The following is a 13,435-nucleotide window of genomic DNA, read 5'->3' on the forward strand; positions in this document are numbered from 1 at the left end:
TTTAATATTGACTTGCAACAAATAGATATAAAAACTGTTTTATTTTTATTTTTATTTTTATTTTATAATGGTGATCTAGAATATGAGGTTTACATGAAACAACATGAAAGATTATTTTCTGTGAGTGGTGAGAATTTAGTGTGCTAGTTTAAGAAATTCATATACAATCTAAAATTGAACATTCAATATATTAAAATAATATTCAGTATATTAAAAATAAATATTTATTAGTGTTTCAGAATATAATTTACCATTCTAGATCTAACTAGTTTTTTACGCGCATTGCGCGATTGGGATAATGCCCAATGTTTTTTTTTTTTAAATAAGTACTTTAAAGTATATTAAGGCAGGATTATATTGAAATTGTTCATGCATAGATAATTGAAGGTTGAATTTGCGTATTTAAATAGGTAATTCTTCTCCCAAAGGTTGAGTCCTCAACCCCAAGGGCCCCCCACACTCCGGCCCGACAGAGCATTGTCGTGGGAAGTTGTAAATCACGGTGACTCAATGGTTCAGTAGACAGGGCCAAATGCTGATACGCACAAGGAATCTGCCCACTTTGGACATAATTCTCGCACTGCCGCCGCCGAGGTTCAAACGTTGGTCTCTTCTCCCAAATACTACCCACTAAACCATTGAGCTAAGTCCGTGCGGGTTAAGTTCGGGTAATTCTCAGTTTACAAATGCAAGATAATATAATCAAGATTGATTATAATTGTCAATAAAATAATTGTATAGGTATAGTTAAAACCAAATACGGGACATAAGGGAGAACACATAAAAATTAGGGCATAAAATATTAAATATATACTAATATTGTTTGAAGAGATTTCGACATTAAGATTTGTGGTTAAGTTCTATTAATACTTTAATATTAGAATTAGATTAATGGTGTAGTTATAATTCTATATTAGACTTTAATATTAGAATTAGACTAACGGTGAATTAACGAAAAAGTTAAATGGATAATCATATAATTAAGGATAAATTAGAAAATCTTAAAAGAAAAAAATTATAACCTGAACAATATGAACCATTCATTTGATTTAATAATTTGGCGGTCATTTTTTTCTACCCAATGTTAATAATTAAATAAATTCGCTGGTCAAATCCGCTAGTATAATCCGCTAACTGCTGATTGTCAAACAAGGACATTGCGAGGTAGTTCTCACTTCAATTTGTTGTGTGATTTGAATACTCTCTTTGTCACAAAATCTCTCAAAGTAGTTAATATGGTTGGCTTTATTAATTATATTTTTTTTAATTTTTTCATGGTATTAATAAAATACTTGGTAAATAAATATATAGCATTATTTTGTATTATAACTTTGATATTTAATTAGAAAAATAGTGCACAAAAAACATAATAGATAATGTAGTGAATATAATCAATTGATGAATTTGAATGTAAAAATTTTTACATTTGAGAAAAATAAAGACAATTTAACTAATGAAAATATTTCTTTTAATTAATTTATTGATAATTAATAATTTTTTTTCACTGAATAAAGACATTGTAAGAACAATGTAACGAATATAATCAATTAATAAATTTGAATATAAAGAATTTTTATATTGAAGAAAAATAAAGACAATATAACTAATAAAATTATTTCTCTTATTTAATTTATTGATAATGAATAATTTTTTTTTTGAATAAAGGCATTGTGGACACATAATTCTAAATTAAAGAAATGCATATGTATTATTTTTTGTTGTAACTACTAAATTATTATTTATATACTTTAATAAGAGTAAAATAGAGTACTAATTATGCCAACTTTGATTGGGATGAGGTTCGAACCTAAGACCTTTTTTTTTTTTTTTTTTTTATTGAAATCAATGAGTAAGTTAACGGTGAACTAACGGCAATTCTTAAAATTTTAACGGAATTAGTAACAGTGTGTGGGTATTTTAGGAAATTTAGTGTAAAATTTAAATCTGATCAATCTTTTAATCAATCTGAGCCATTCATTTGATTAAAATCTGTGACCGCCATTTTTTCTACCAATTATAGACCTAACTCTCTTGGGCTCTTATTAGTATATATATATAGTATAGTAGATATACCCCGTGTTTCAGAATATAATATACCCAAGTGTTGGGCTTGAAGTTACCTTATCATGAGTATAAAGTGAATTTATAAGATCTAAGATATAATCCATCGAAATTGAAAAATCTGATTATATATATATAAAAATAAATAAAAATTTAAGTATACACTTTTATTAGACCACATGATAAAATATCTTATTATTGGGATTACAAGTTGTAGAAATGTTGGTTTTCATTAAAAAAAAAAATGTTTATTTAATGGCGTGATATTTCATAAAAGGTTAGTAAAGATACCGTATCATTGTTTTCAAAAAAAAAAAAAAGATACCGTATCATTGTAAAAGGGAATCTTTCAGTGTTGTGTAGTGTAAAGCTAACTCACATCCACCTCAGCCGATAGGCTCTACACTCTGACTATATGTATGACCAAATTCCTACGTGTTTGTGAATCGTGATCGGCGGCTAAGCGTAAGCGATGGCGTTACAGAGGAAACTGTTGAGCAAAACCCTCCTGAGATCGCTCCGGCCAAAATGCGGCTGGATTGGGGCTCCGCGCGGTTTCGCGACGTCTCCGCCGGAGCTGCCGCCGTTTGACTACCAGCCGAGGCCGTACAACGGACCCTTGGCCGATGAGGTTCTGGAGAAGAGGAACAAGTACTTGGGGCCCTCTCTCTTTTACTACTACCAGAAGCCCGTATGTATATCCCTTTCCTCTTTACCTTTTCATTTCATTTCATGTATGCCTATATATGTATATACACGCATTTATCTCTACTGGTGTAATTTGTGAACTTTTATACTGTAAACCAACCTAGATTGTCAATAGCTGTTTCAAGCATATGATCTTCCTAGTGCGATTGAGATTTATCTTAATTTGTGAACTTCTATACGGTAAACCAACCTAGATGGTCAATAGCGGTTTTAAGCATATGATCTTCCTAGCATGTGGTCTTCCTAGTGCGATTGCGATTTATCTCTACTGGTGTAATTTGTGAACTTTTATATGGTAAACCAACCTAGATTGTCTATTGTTGAACGTTTCAAACTAAGAAGGCCAATAGGTCGCGCTATACACGCACATTTTGTTTGCAGTTCTCGGTGAATGCAGAGAGATTTTATTTTCAGCCATGTGCTTCTGTGGATCTATACTATGTGAATGTTACAAACTCCAGTATCAATTTTTATTTATTTATTTATTTAAATTGTTTTGGTTTGCGTATTTGGGCAGCTCAACATTGTTGAAGGGAAGATGCAATATTTGTTTGATGAGAATGGAAAGCGGTATCTAGATGCTTTTGCTGGAATAGTTACTGTGTCCTGTGGTCACTGCCATCCAGACATCTTAGATGCCATCACAGAACAAAACAAGCTTCTTCAACATGCTACTACCATATATCTGCACCATGCAATAGCTGATTATGCTGAGGCATTAGCAGCTAAAATGCCTGGAAACCTAAAGGTTGAATCATAATCTATTGTTCCTTTTGTTTTGCAGCTATCTATTGAGTGCAATGTGATTTAGGAATGTGAATAATTGTGCTAATAGTATGTTTCTGCACCGCGATGACTCGGAACGAATTTCTGAATAATAGTTTCTGTTGAAACTACAGGTTGTATATTTTGTAAATTCAGGGACTGAAGCGAATGAATTGGCAACGTTGATGGCACGCTTATATAGTGGTAACCTGGGTATGATTGCCTTAAGAAATGCATATCATGGTGGAAGTTCTAGCACAATTGGACTGAATGCTCTCAACACATGGAAGTATCCTATTCCGCAGGTTGGTCTTTAAATCTGGCTTATAAAGAGTGTCATTTTATACCTTTCAGCATAAATGTTTATAACCTTTGAGTTGATACATTATTAAATTTGTCTGGTGCACCCAATAGCTTGTAGTTTTGATTGAATTAACTAGCTTTGTATTACCATTTCTGCAATAATTTGCAGGGTGAAATCCATCATGTTCTGAACCCCAATCCATATCGTGGAGTGTTTGGAGCTGATGCTCAGTGTTATGCTGATGATGTACAAGAACATATTGATCATGGCACTTCAGGAAAAGTCGCAGGTTTTATTGCTGAAACCATTCAGGTGTGTGCTCTTTGTGTGCTTGTAATGCTTGAAAGTGGTATTTTATTTTGAATCATTCAACACTCGTAATAGTGCAAATCATTCTGCTTGGTCAACTTCAGGGAGTCGGGGGAGCAGTTGAATTAGCACCCGGATACTTGAAGCTGGTTTATGATATTGTTCGCAAGGCTGGAGGTGTGTGCATAGCTGATGAAGTACAAACTGGTTTTGGTCGTACTGGTAGCCACTATTGGGGTTTCCAGACACAAGGCGTTGTTCCTGACATTGTCACCATGGCAAAGGTGTTTGTGATGGATCACATGTTTAATCTTTTTGCACATGCTTTAAATGTTTGAGACCAGTAGCAAGCCCCGGTGCCACTATATGTGCATCACATAGGGTGTCTTGCACATTGTTTGCAGAAATGTCTTACTTTAGATGCTATACTGTTCAGGGAATCGGCAATGGCTTACCTCTTGGGGCGGTTGTGACCACACCAGAAATAGCCAGTGTGATGGCTCAAAAGATACAGTTTAATACTTTCGGTGGCAACCCCGTATGCTCTGCAGGTGGACATGCAGTGCTTAAAGTTATTGACAAGGAGGAACGTCAAAAGCATTGTGCTGAAGTTGGCTCTCATTTGATTGGACGCCTGCGAGATTTACAACAAAAACATGACAGTAATTTTCCAATTGCCTCCTTCCCATTCTTCTGATATGGAATATCATTCTATCTGCATGCATAATATCTATATTTGATTGTATACTGGTTAACTACTGTGTGTTTCTGACGTGTTGATCGGTCAGTAATTGGAGATGTGAGAGGCAGGGGGTTGATGGTGGGAATTGAGCTAGTGAGCGACAGGAAACTGAAGACACCTGCCAAGGCGGAAACTGGAGTTGTGTTTGAGAAGCTCAGAGGTAATCTGTTACATAACTACTAGAAAACGGAACAGGATGAGTAGATTTTGTTGTGTTGTTTTTTATCAAAATTGCTCACTGGACTTCATTTTGAGTGTAGAGCTCGGGGTTCTAGTTGGAAAAGGTGGTCTACATGGAAACGTTTTCAGAATAAAGCCTCCGATGTGCTTCACCAAAGACGATGCAGGTATTCTCCCGACTTATGTAGTAGTGGAACAACTTCTGTATTACTCCCTCATGCTTTACCATGGTTCAATCTACATTTTCTCCGACTCACACGTATTTCATTCACAGATTTCCTAGTCGATGCACTGGACTATGGCATCTCAAAGCTGTGAGTGTTTAGATGACGAAAATCCAAATCCAGGTTTTGCTTCGACACCATTGATGCAGTTGTGAAGTGCAATAAGATTGTCTGAACAGAAGCAGAAAATGCAAATTCAAAGTTATAGCTTCTGTATTCAATATCAAGTGGATTAACAGGGAAAAACCATGAAATGAAAACACCAATCTATTAATGTTTTTCGATTGCAATTGTTATCATATGTTCATATTCCTTCGGTCCCCAGAAGTCCAGAGTACATTTAAAATTATAGACCTGTCAAAAAATATATATAAATAGAAAACATTCAGAATACTAATGTTACTATAAACACAGTATAAAATTTGCAATACAGTGTTGTTTTTGCCTACCATTTTTTTGTTCTTTTCTTTAAACTGAGCAACTGTTCAACCCCAAAGCATCCAAAAATAGCCCTAACATTAGTATAGATGCTGCAATATACAGTTGACACTATCAATACCAAACTTCACCACTGCATTTTTTTTTTATATCTCATATATATTGTTCAAGACTACGCCTACCGGCAAAGAAATATATGTATATGAAAGGAAACTGCAACTGCAAACTTCCATGACACAACAGATCAACATATTCACAAATCGGCAATCATGGCAAGTGGCCTCCAAGTTGACAGCAGTTGAGATTTGCGCTCCGTATCCATATCCATACCAGACTTGCACGGGAGGCTGGTAAAGCTGATTGAGTTTGAAAGGTGGGGAGACTCTTGAGGTTCACATTGTTAAGCAGCCTCACGAGGATGGTTTGCCCAAAGTGAGCTCAGAGTGCGCAGTCGTTGAAGGTACTCCCCCAAGGCGAGAAGGCCCCTTGCTGCTTGGCGGGTTGTTAAGAAGTGAGACATCTGGTTTAGGGTTAATTCCCTAAGGTTATCCGCCTGTTTTGGAAACAAAAAATTGAAGTTTATGTTTAGTTTGTAGTACTGAACTATCATTAGATGCTGGAATGTTGATCAGAAAAGCAAAAATCAATCGCAATAAGTTTATTACCTGGTTTACAAACCGTATTAAATGTTCCAACTTTTCTATTGCAGAATGCATCTGTTGGAGGTAATTTTCTTCACCTAGTTGGCCTGCTGAAACAGTATCTGCCAGAAAATGGTGAAGCTTAAGCATTCCTTGCGTTAGAGCATCTTCTGCCTGCTGACAAGATTGAGCGAGGGTAGAAACACTCTGATGTTGTTCTTCTGTCAAGAGCTCAAGATGTGGCATGAGAACCTGCAGGTGAATGTAAATCTCGATTATGCAATTGTTTTGATTGTAGATTACCATTGGTAATAGTAAGATCCTGTTCATCCAAGTTCTCTAGAGAAAAGAAGCTGAACTAAATAGAAAAACATTCTACTTTCAATTCAATTCCTACTCTTTTTTTTTGGGAATAACAAACTAAGGGTGTGTTTGGTTCGCACATAGGAATCGGAATCGGAATGGGTATCAAATACTTGGTAATGGTAATGGGTTTTGGTGAAAGTATTTAACATGTTTGGTAGTAGGGTGGAATGGGAATGGTTACTAATAGTAGTGGTTAAGAATGAATAAGGGAATGAAACCCTTATTGTATTTGGGTATGTGTTTTTCAATTGATGGGGTATTCGAAACCCATTGTAGTGTTCTAAAAACCTATTAACCAAACAACAACAATCACTTTCATACCCATTCCTATGGGCAAAACCCACCAACCAAACACACCCTAATTCTCAATTTACTTGACTGGAGAAAGGATACCGGGGAAGCACCATCAGGGGGTGACTGAACTGTACAATCAACAAGAAACAAACGGCGTATACATAAATTCAAGGAATGATGTAATTCCAACTCACAACGACACCGAGCACTTGATATTAATTGACATCAATGATACTAGCTTTGATAATTTTCTGTCAAATTGTATGAATTTGATTTCCAGACTTGCTCCAGATTATGAGTGAAAATCAATCTTCTACCCACATAGCTCAGATTAACACAAGAATAAACTGAATTATCCAAGCAAACCTACACCCAAATAACTTCTGCTATGTGATAATAGTACACGAATGTTAGCAGCAATTGCAGTGATAGTGGTGGTACTAAGTTGAATTCATAGATGTATGGTTCTGTTAAAACTTATATTAGTATAGACACGTAGAGACCCCGGACTATTATTTCGAAATAGTTTTACTGGTGTAAGAGATTGCTAAATATAGATACAACATTAAAGAATACAGAAAAGGTGCTCCTTCAGATTCCACTGGGAGAATCGACTCAGTACACTCCAGTCTCTAAGCTAATGTAGATGAGACGTATAAGCGAATGCACATGGGTTTCTGATAGAAAGCAAGCATGGTAAATGTTTAGTTTACTCAGATTCATGCACAACTTTAAGCATCTTTATTATGGATTCTTCTTAGGAGAATCTTTTCTTCTGTTATCTAAACATAAATTTATGTATATTAAGAGCATGGTGGGTTAAGATAAATTAAGGATTACCCTTAGAATCTCTGAAGGACGAAAACCTCCAATCCAAAGGAAAAGACGTTCAGCTGGTGTCTTCCACACACCGGATATAATGTAGCAGACATCAGCCTTTGCCGCAGTTGCTTTAATGTGGAAAAGATCAATATAGTGATTCCTGCAACTCTCAACATGAATGCCTAATTCAATATCACCAACCTGAGAATGCAAAGCATTCCTCAAGTCATTTATTCGTCGAGTTTGTTCTTCCACCCAGTGTCCATATGCCATCTCAAATGCAGTAATGGCTGCAGGTTCAATAAGGGAGGGGCTGAGATCTAATGGAAACTCGGAAGAATTATTTTTTAAAAAACAAGTACAAAACTATGATAAATCAAATAGGATATGAGACACAACATGGTGAAAGTTCTGAATAATAACAAGCCTCTGCAAATAAATGCATTAAGAACAAAAGTCTAGCAAATACTTCCGGAAGTTAATTAAAACATAAAAGAAAAACCCAATAAAACGTGAAAGTCTGACAGTATAATGTAGTTTAAATAACTGCATTTGCACTGCCAGGGGCGGGGGACAAGTAGGTAGGTACTTCTTTTATTTGTAGAAACATCATTTTTTAAAGCAGGATAATGCACATCTTTTAAATTTTAAAAAGAAAACATATTAATCCTGTAATTTCGTTAGTTTGTGTTGTAGCACACCAACAGCTTATACATGATCTTGTAATTAATGTTAATCAACATAGATGGCTATATATTAGCAATGTCGCTTACATGTTATTGTTTCATTAATGCTATTTTGCAGTTCAAGGAATCATCTGAATAGTTAATCTTAGAAAGAGCACCCGCAGCAAGCAAACATAACAAAAAACGCTGGCTACAATAGGCTCCGATACAAGAGCACAAATGTTTCCATCGATATGAAACATTACATTATATAAACCTACAAACCTGAGTTTGGAGATCCAGAATAACCTAGCAGACTAGAATCTAATCCACCACTTACACATAGACCCTGTTGAAACGACATTCATTCATTTATTAGATATCTTTCTCTTAAATGTAAAGACGATATGAAGTACTGAGCCAGATCTGCATAAAACCAAAATTCCAAGGAAAACTTCATCACCTGTTGTCTCGCTCGGTCTAGTTCTTGCTCCATCTGAATCAGTTTCAGTTTACTATTTTCTAATTGCTGAACATAGGCCTAAGAAACAAGATGAAGAGTACAACGTTAATGTCACAATGATCATATTGATTCTCCAATATGTAATAAGAAAAAAAAGTTGCAACCAGAAGTTAAGCTTCATAAGGGATTCAGCATAATATAACTCAATAATACCTTTTTCCGCAAACGACTTTTACGGGCAGCCTCACGGTTTTGTGCCAGGCGTCTCAGTACCTGTACACAAAAGGAAGGTTTAGTTGACAAGGAGAAAGAAATAAATTATCCAAATTTGCTTTCATTAAAAGTATCTGAAGAATAAGAGCATTACAAATATAGTTCTTCTCACTATATGCAGTCAAATATATACAAACTCAATTTAGTCTTTAAAGCACTGGATGCATCACTCTCTTCAACAATAAAGTATATAATAGCACTTAGAACTTTACTTTTCTTAATAAATCATTCAATTATGAAGCAGAATATGACTTTTAAAAAAAAAACAGCTGTCTTTTTATTACATTAATAGAATAAATTTATCAATCCAAGAAGCAATTTGAAAAAGAAAAAGAAAAAAAAAACCTGCAGACACAAAAACGTCTTGATAAATACTTCTCAGAAATGGAACACATCGAGTAGGTGGTGTATAAAGTATGAAACCACAATATGGAAAAAAAAGAAAAAAGTTAATTTTTTTTTTTTTTTTTTTTTTTTTTAAGTGAAAATCTTCCTCAAGCTAGAATGATACATCAGACCAAAGGCAACTCTATAACCGGAAAAAGTGAAAGCTCAATCTATCAATACAGTAAAACTGATGATGTGAAGCTAAACGAAGATGTGTGAGAAGACACAAAATACAGCACTAAGAAGCAAAAAGTATGCAAAACTCCTGATTGATTAACCTATATAAGACGGGAGTATGTAATATCAGGAAAAGTAATTCACAATAGAAGAATTAACAAGGTAATAGATGTCTCAACCTTCTCAATTGGTTTACTTGCTTCGTGTTCATACTTGTTAGAAGGTCCTAAAGATCCTTGTGACAAGTCCTCCATCTAGCCATTCCAATGGTATAAATCAGTTCAGTTTGGCAAATAACAACGCAGTATATCACATGAAATATAAAGAGACTGACACAAACCTGGTTGTCCAGTGTTTTCGCAATCACTGGCATCGGATTGTCTAGGCTTTTCTCGACTTCTAGAATCATGGTTGCTGCAGGCGGGGTTGCGAAGCCATTTCCCTTGAAATCTCCCCACATCCCGAGTTGATGGATTGGATCACAGATGCCCATTCTTTTGGAGGCAACAAACTGCGTATACGTAGAATTCATTTTGCCTGGACTGATGAAATGATAACAAACTAAATCAGCTTCTTCGATACTAGGTAATCACAAGATCAGACAAGCTTTCTGGTTTCTACACAGACAAACATTTTTCATCTTCTTCAAAAAACAGAAGAATTTCAATAGCTAAAATCTCAGGAATTCTTTTTCCCTTTCTCAATCAGTGTTCTTAATCAAATAGACGAATCTAGGACCAAATTTTCATAGACCATAGAAACCATAACTAAGAACAAAATTTCTTAGTTTTGTCAGTCAACAGAGAACAGATTTATTTCCTAAAAACTAAACCAATTATGTACAAGTTTCTGTATAAAACACTCGATCAAAGTCACAAATATACAAAAAATAACAACAAAAAGAAGGATTAAAGACCTAAAACACAGAATTATAAATACAAATACGGATTTATTGCTTTGAGCTCTTGCTCTCTGTACAATCAAAAAAAAAGTAAAAGAAGCTTAGCACATCCGAAGATCTGTTTGGCCAAAAACAAAACAAACAGAGAGAAAGTAACACACACACACACAAAAGGCGCTACCAAAAGCTTAAAGCAACAACCAGCAAATATCACTTTCACTCAAAAACTCAACTAACCCAAATTCTCAATCCAAACTTCCACAAAACTGTTCAATTCCTCCAGCAGCACCAAACAGTGCCTAGCAAGCTAGCTCGAACAGAAAATAATAATAATAATAATATTCCCGCCAATTCCTAACCCTACTCCCTAGCTCAGATTCCAGCTCATGCGGCTTTTACAGAGGACAGAGGACGACAACAACAAGAGCAGCAGCAAGAAGAAGAAGAAGAAGAAGACGATGATGATAATGAAGATGATGAAGAAGAAGAAGGTGGACGCTGACGTCTTTTCAGCAATTCCATATAAAATCAAAGGAAAATGTCCCGACTTTCTTTTTCTCCCCTCCCCCGGGGGTATACGTACAGGATGATGTATGTATATGTGCAGAATGATGTGCGTAGCATATGCATCTATCTATGCGTGGTGTGTGTGTAGTGATCCATATGGGAGTATTATAATACCAAAAATGGTGAATTTGTGTGTTGTCGTTTGTTACAGTCAAATCAAATTTTGCCACATTTCCCCTCTGTACATACACCCTATATTTCTGGTATCATATGTCAGACCCTGTTCTCCCATTTCTAGTATTTTAATTTTAATTTGTGGGGGAGATAAAGGATTTGAGTGGGGTGGTTAACCAAAAGAGTTTTTGATAAATTATTTATGTTTATTTTGGTAAGTTTTTGTTTATTAAGGTAAACGAATATATCTCAACAATTATATGTTTGTTTGTTAAGAGTTCGTGAAAGTGTTTGTCAGTTTCATTTAATAATATTTATGGTCTTTGTTTAATAATATTTATAGACATCGTCTTGTTTTGTGTTTGGGAATATGTTCGTTTAAGATGATTCACGAACATACTCATTTAAGTGCTATTTATTTATTTATTTATTTATTTTTATTTTAAGATACTGCTTTTAAAAGTTAATATTTTTTTTAATTGTTATGTCGTTTGTTTGGTTATTGTTCGTGAATATAGACTATTTCTTGTTCACGAACAAATTATGATCATGAACATGTACATGTGTTTGTTTGTTCAGCGTTCGTGAACGTGTTCGTTAACGTTAATGTTAACAACATGCTCGCAAACGTGTTCGTGAACACTAACAAACAACAACGAACGCTTAACAAACAAATTCGAACAAGATTTTTAAAAATCTTAACAAACGAACACGAACAATCTTTGTTTGTTTGTGTTCGATTCGTTAATTGCCCTAGATACGGATTTGAAACTTATTTAAAAAGAGATTTTTAAAAAAATATTTTTACTCGGAAAATTCACTATCATTATTTGATGATCCACATCAAATAAATTATGTTTGCATGTAATAACTCACAAACCACACATGAGATATGAATCACATTTAAAAAAAAAAAAAAAGTGCAATAAACTTAACAAAAAGAGTTATGCCAAGAATTAAATTTGTGCCCTTGTGATATTTGAGGGTGTTCGCCAATAGATTACTTTTAATCAAAGTTTAATTATATTTGAGATTAATATGTTTGATGATTTACTCTGTATATGTTAGTTTATCTAAAAACATAATAAGCCTCAATGAAAGTTATATCCTTGATTTATGTCCCTCTTTTTGTATGCAAATAAATGTGTACATTTTACTTTAAATATTGTACATTTCAATGGTATTAGACAAAACTATCCTTACACCGTTAATTTTTAATTCTAACTTTAATAACACATCATTATTACCATACACCTATATCTATCATATCTTTTTCCTATTTTTAATTATCATTTTATTAAAATTATTATATATTAATTTAATACTTAATTATATTTTAATTAAATTTCTATGAATGATAAATTATATATGTGTGTGTACAAAATACATATATTATTTGTATATATATAATTCAAATTATAATTTTTAATTATTTATATTTATCAATGTTTTAATATTGGGCATGAATTTTTCGCGCATCGCACGTACACAATACTAGTATTATAATGTATGAGAATTTCTTAGGTATCAACATCACTATATCAGTGTTAAATTGCACCTGATACATGCATGATTTTACCAAGTATTTGGTGGTATAGGTGCTATTAGTAACTAATGCAATTATAATATATGAGAATTTTTATGGTGTTGGCACTATTGTCAAATTCTACATGTTACATATTTGGTTTTATCATGTATTGTTAGTCAGGTGTTGACAGTAATCACTACAATTATAATGTATGAGAATTTTTATGGTGTTTGCAGTAGTGTTGAATTGTACCTAGTGCATACCTAGTTATATTAGGTATGGTTGACAAAAGTCTTGACGGTAACTGGTACACTTATAATGTATGACAAATTTTATGGTGTTAATAATATTGTTGAATTGTACGTGGTACATACTTGGTTCTATTGTTGGCACAAGTGCTAACAATTCAATAACCAGGATAATTAAGCATAAATATATAGTTGACGGTAAATATGTGATTATCGGATAATATTATAAAAGTAAACAAGTTCTATTGCTTAGAGTTT

The 13,435-nt window shown here is 34.0% G+C and overlaps 2 protein-coding genes across 3 annotated transcripts; one reads left to right on the plus strand and one right to left on the minus strand.

Annotated features, from left to right (window-relative positions):
- The first annotated feature begins 2,407 nt into the window (after window positions 1-2,407).
- On the plus strand, window positions 2,408-5,592 carry LOC109172562 (alanine--glyoxylate aminotransferase 2 homolog 1, mitochondrial). The gene is made up of 9 exons (XM_019321738.1): window positions 2,408-2,752; window positions 3,287-3,517; window positions 3,669-3,839; window positions 4,007-4,150; window positions 4,252-4,431; window positions 4,584-4,809; window positions 4,936-5,049; window positions 5,150-5,236; window positions 5,344-5,592. The coding sequence occupies exons 1-9, from the start codon at window positions 2,534-2,536 to the stop codon at window positions 5,385-5,387; spliced, it is 1,416 nt and encodes a 471-aa protein (XP_019177283.1). The 5' UTR covers window positions 2,408-2,533; the 3' UTR covers window positions 5,388-5,592.
- Window positions 5,593-5,665: 73 nt separating this feature from the next.
- LOC109172565 (TGACG-sequence-specific DNA-binding protein TGA-1A-like) lies at window positions 5,666-11,372 on the minus strand. Of its 2 annotated transcripts, none has more exons than XM_019321741.1 (9): window positions 10,958-11,372; window positions 10,160-10,361; window positions 9,999-10,073; window positions 9,196-9,255; window positions 8,983-9,060; window positions 8,805-8,868; window positions 7,873-8,174; window positions 6,397-6,624; window positions 5,666-6,284 (listed from the first exon to the last, which is right to left on the minus strand). In XM_019321741.1, exons 2-9 carry the CDS (start codon window positions 10,349-10,351, stop codon window positions 6,132-6,134), a joined length of 1,152 nt encoding a protein of 383 aa, XP_019177286.1. In that variant the 5' UTR covers window positions 10,352-10,361; window positions 10,958-11,372; the 3' UTR covers window positions 5,666-6,131. The 2 variants fall into 2 exon arrangements, with proteins under 2 accessions (XP_019177286.1, XP_019177287.1); XM_019321742.1 differs by having other exon boundaries at window positions 7,873-8,144; window positions 10,958-11,371.
- Window positions 11,373-13,435: the final 2,063 nt, after the last annotated feature.

The sequence above is a fragment of the Ipomoea nil genome, unplaced genomic scaffold, assembly GCF_001879475.1.
Source record: "Ipomoea nil cultivar Tokyo-kokei standard unplaced genomic scaffold, Asagao_1.1 scaffold0418, whole genome shotgun sequence".
NCBI classification, from domain to species: Eukaryota; Viridiplantae; Streptophyta; class Magnoliopsida; order Solanales; family Convolvulaceae; genus Ipomoea; species Ipomoea nil.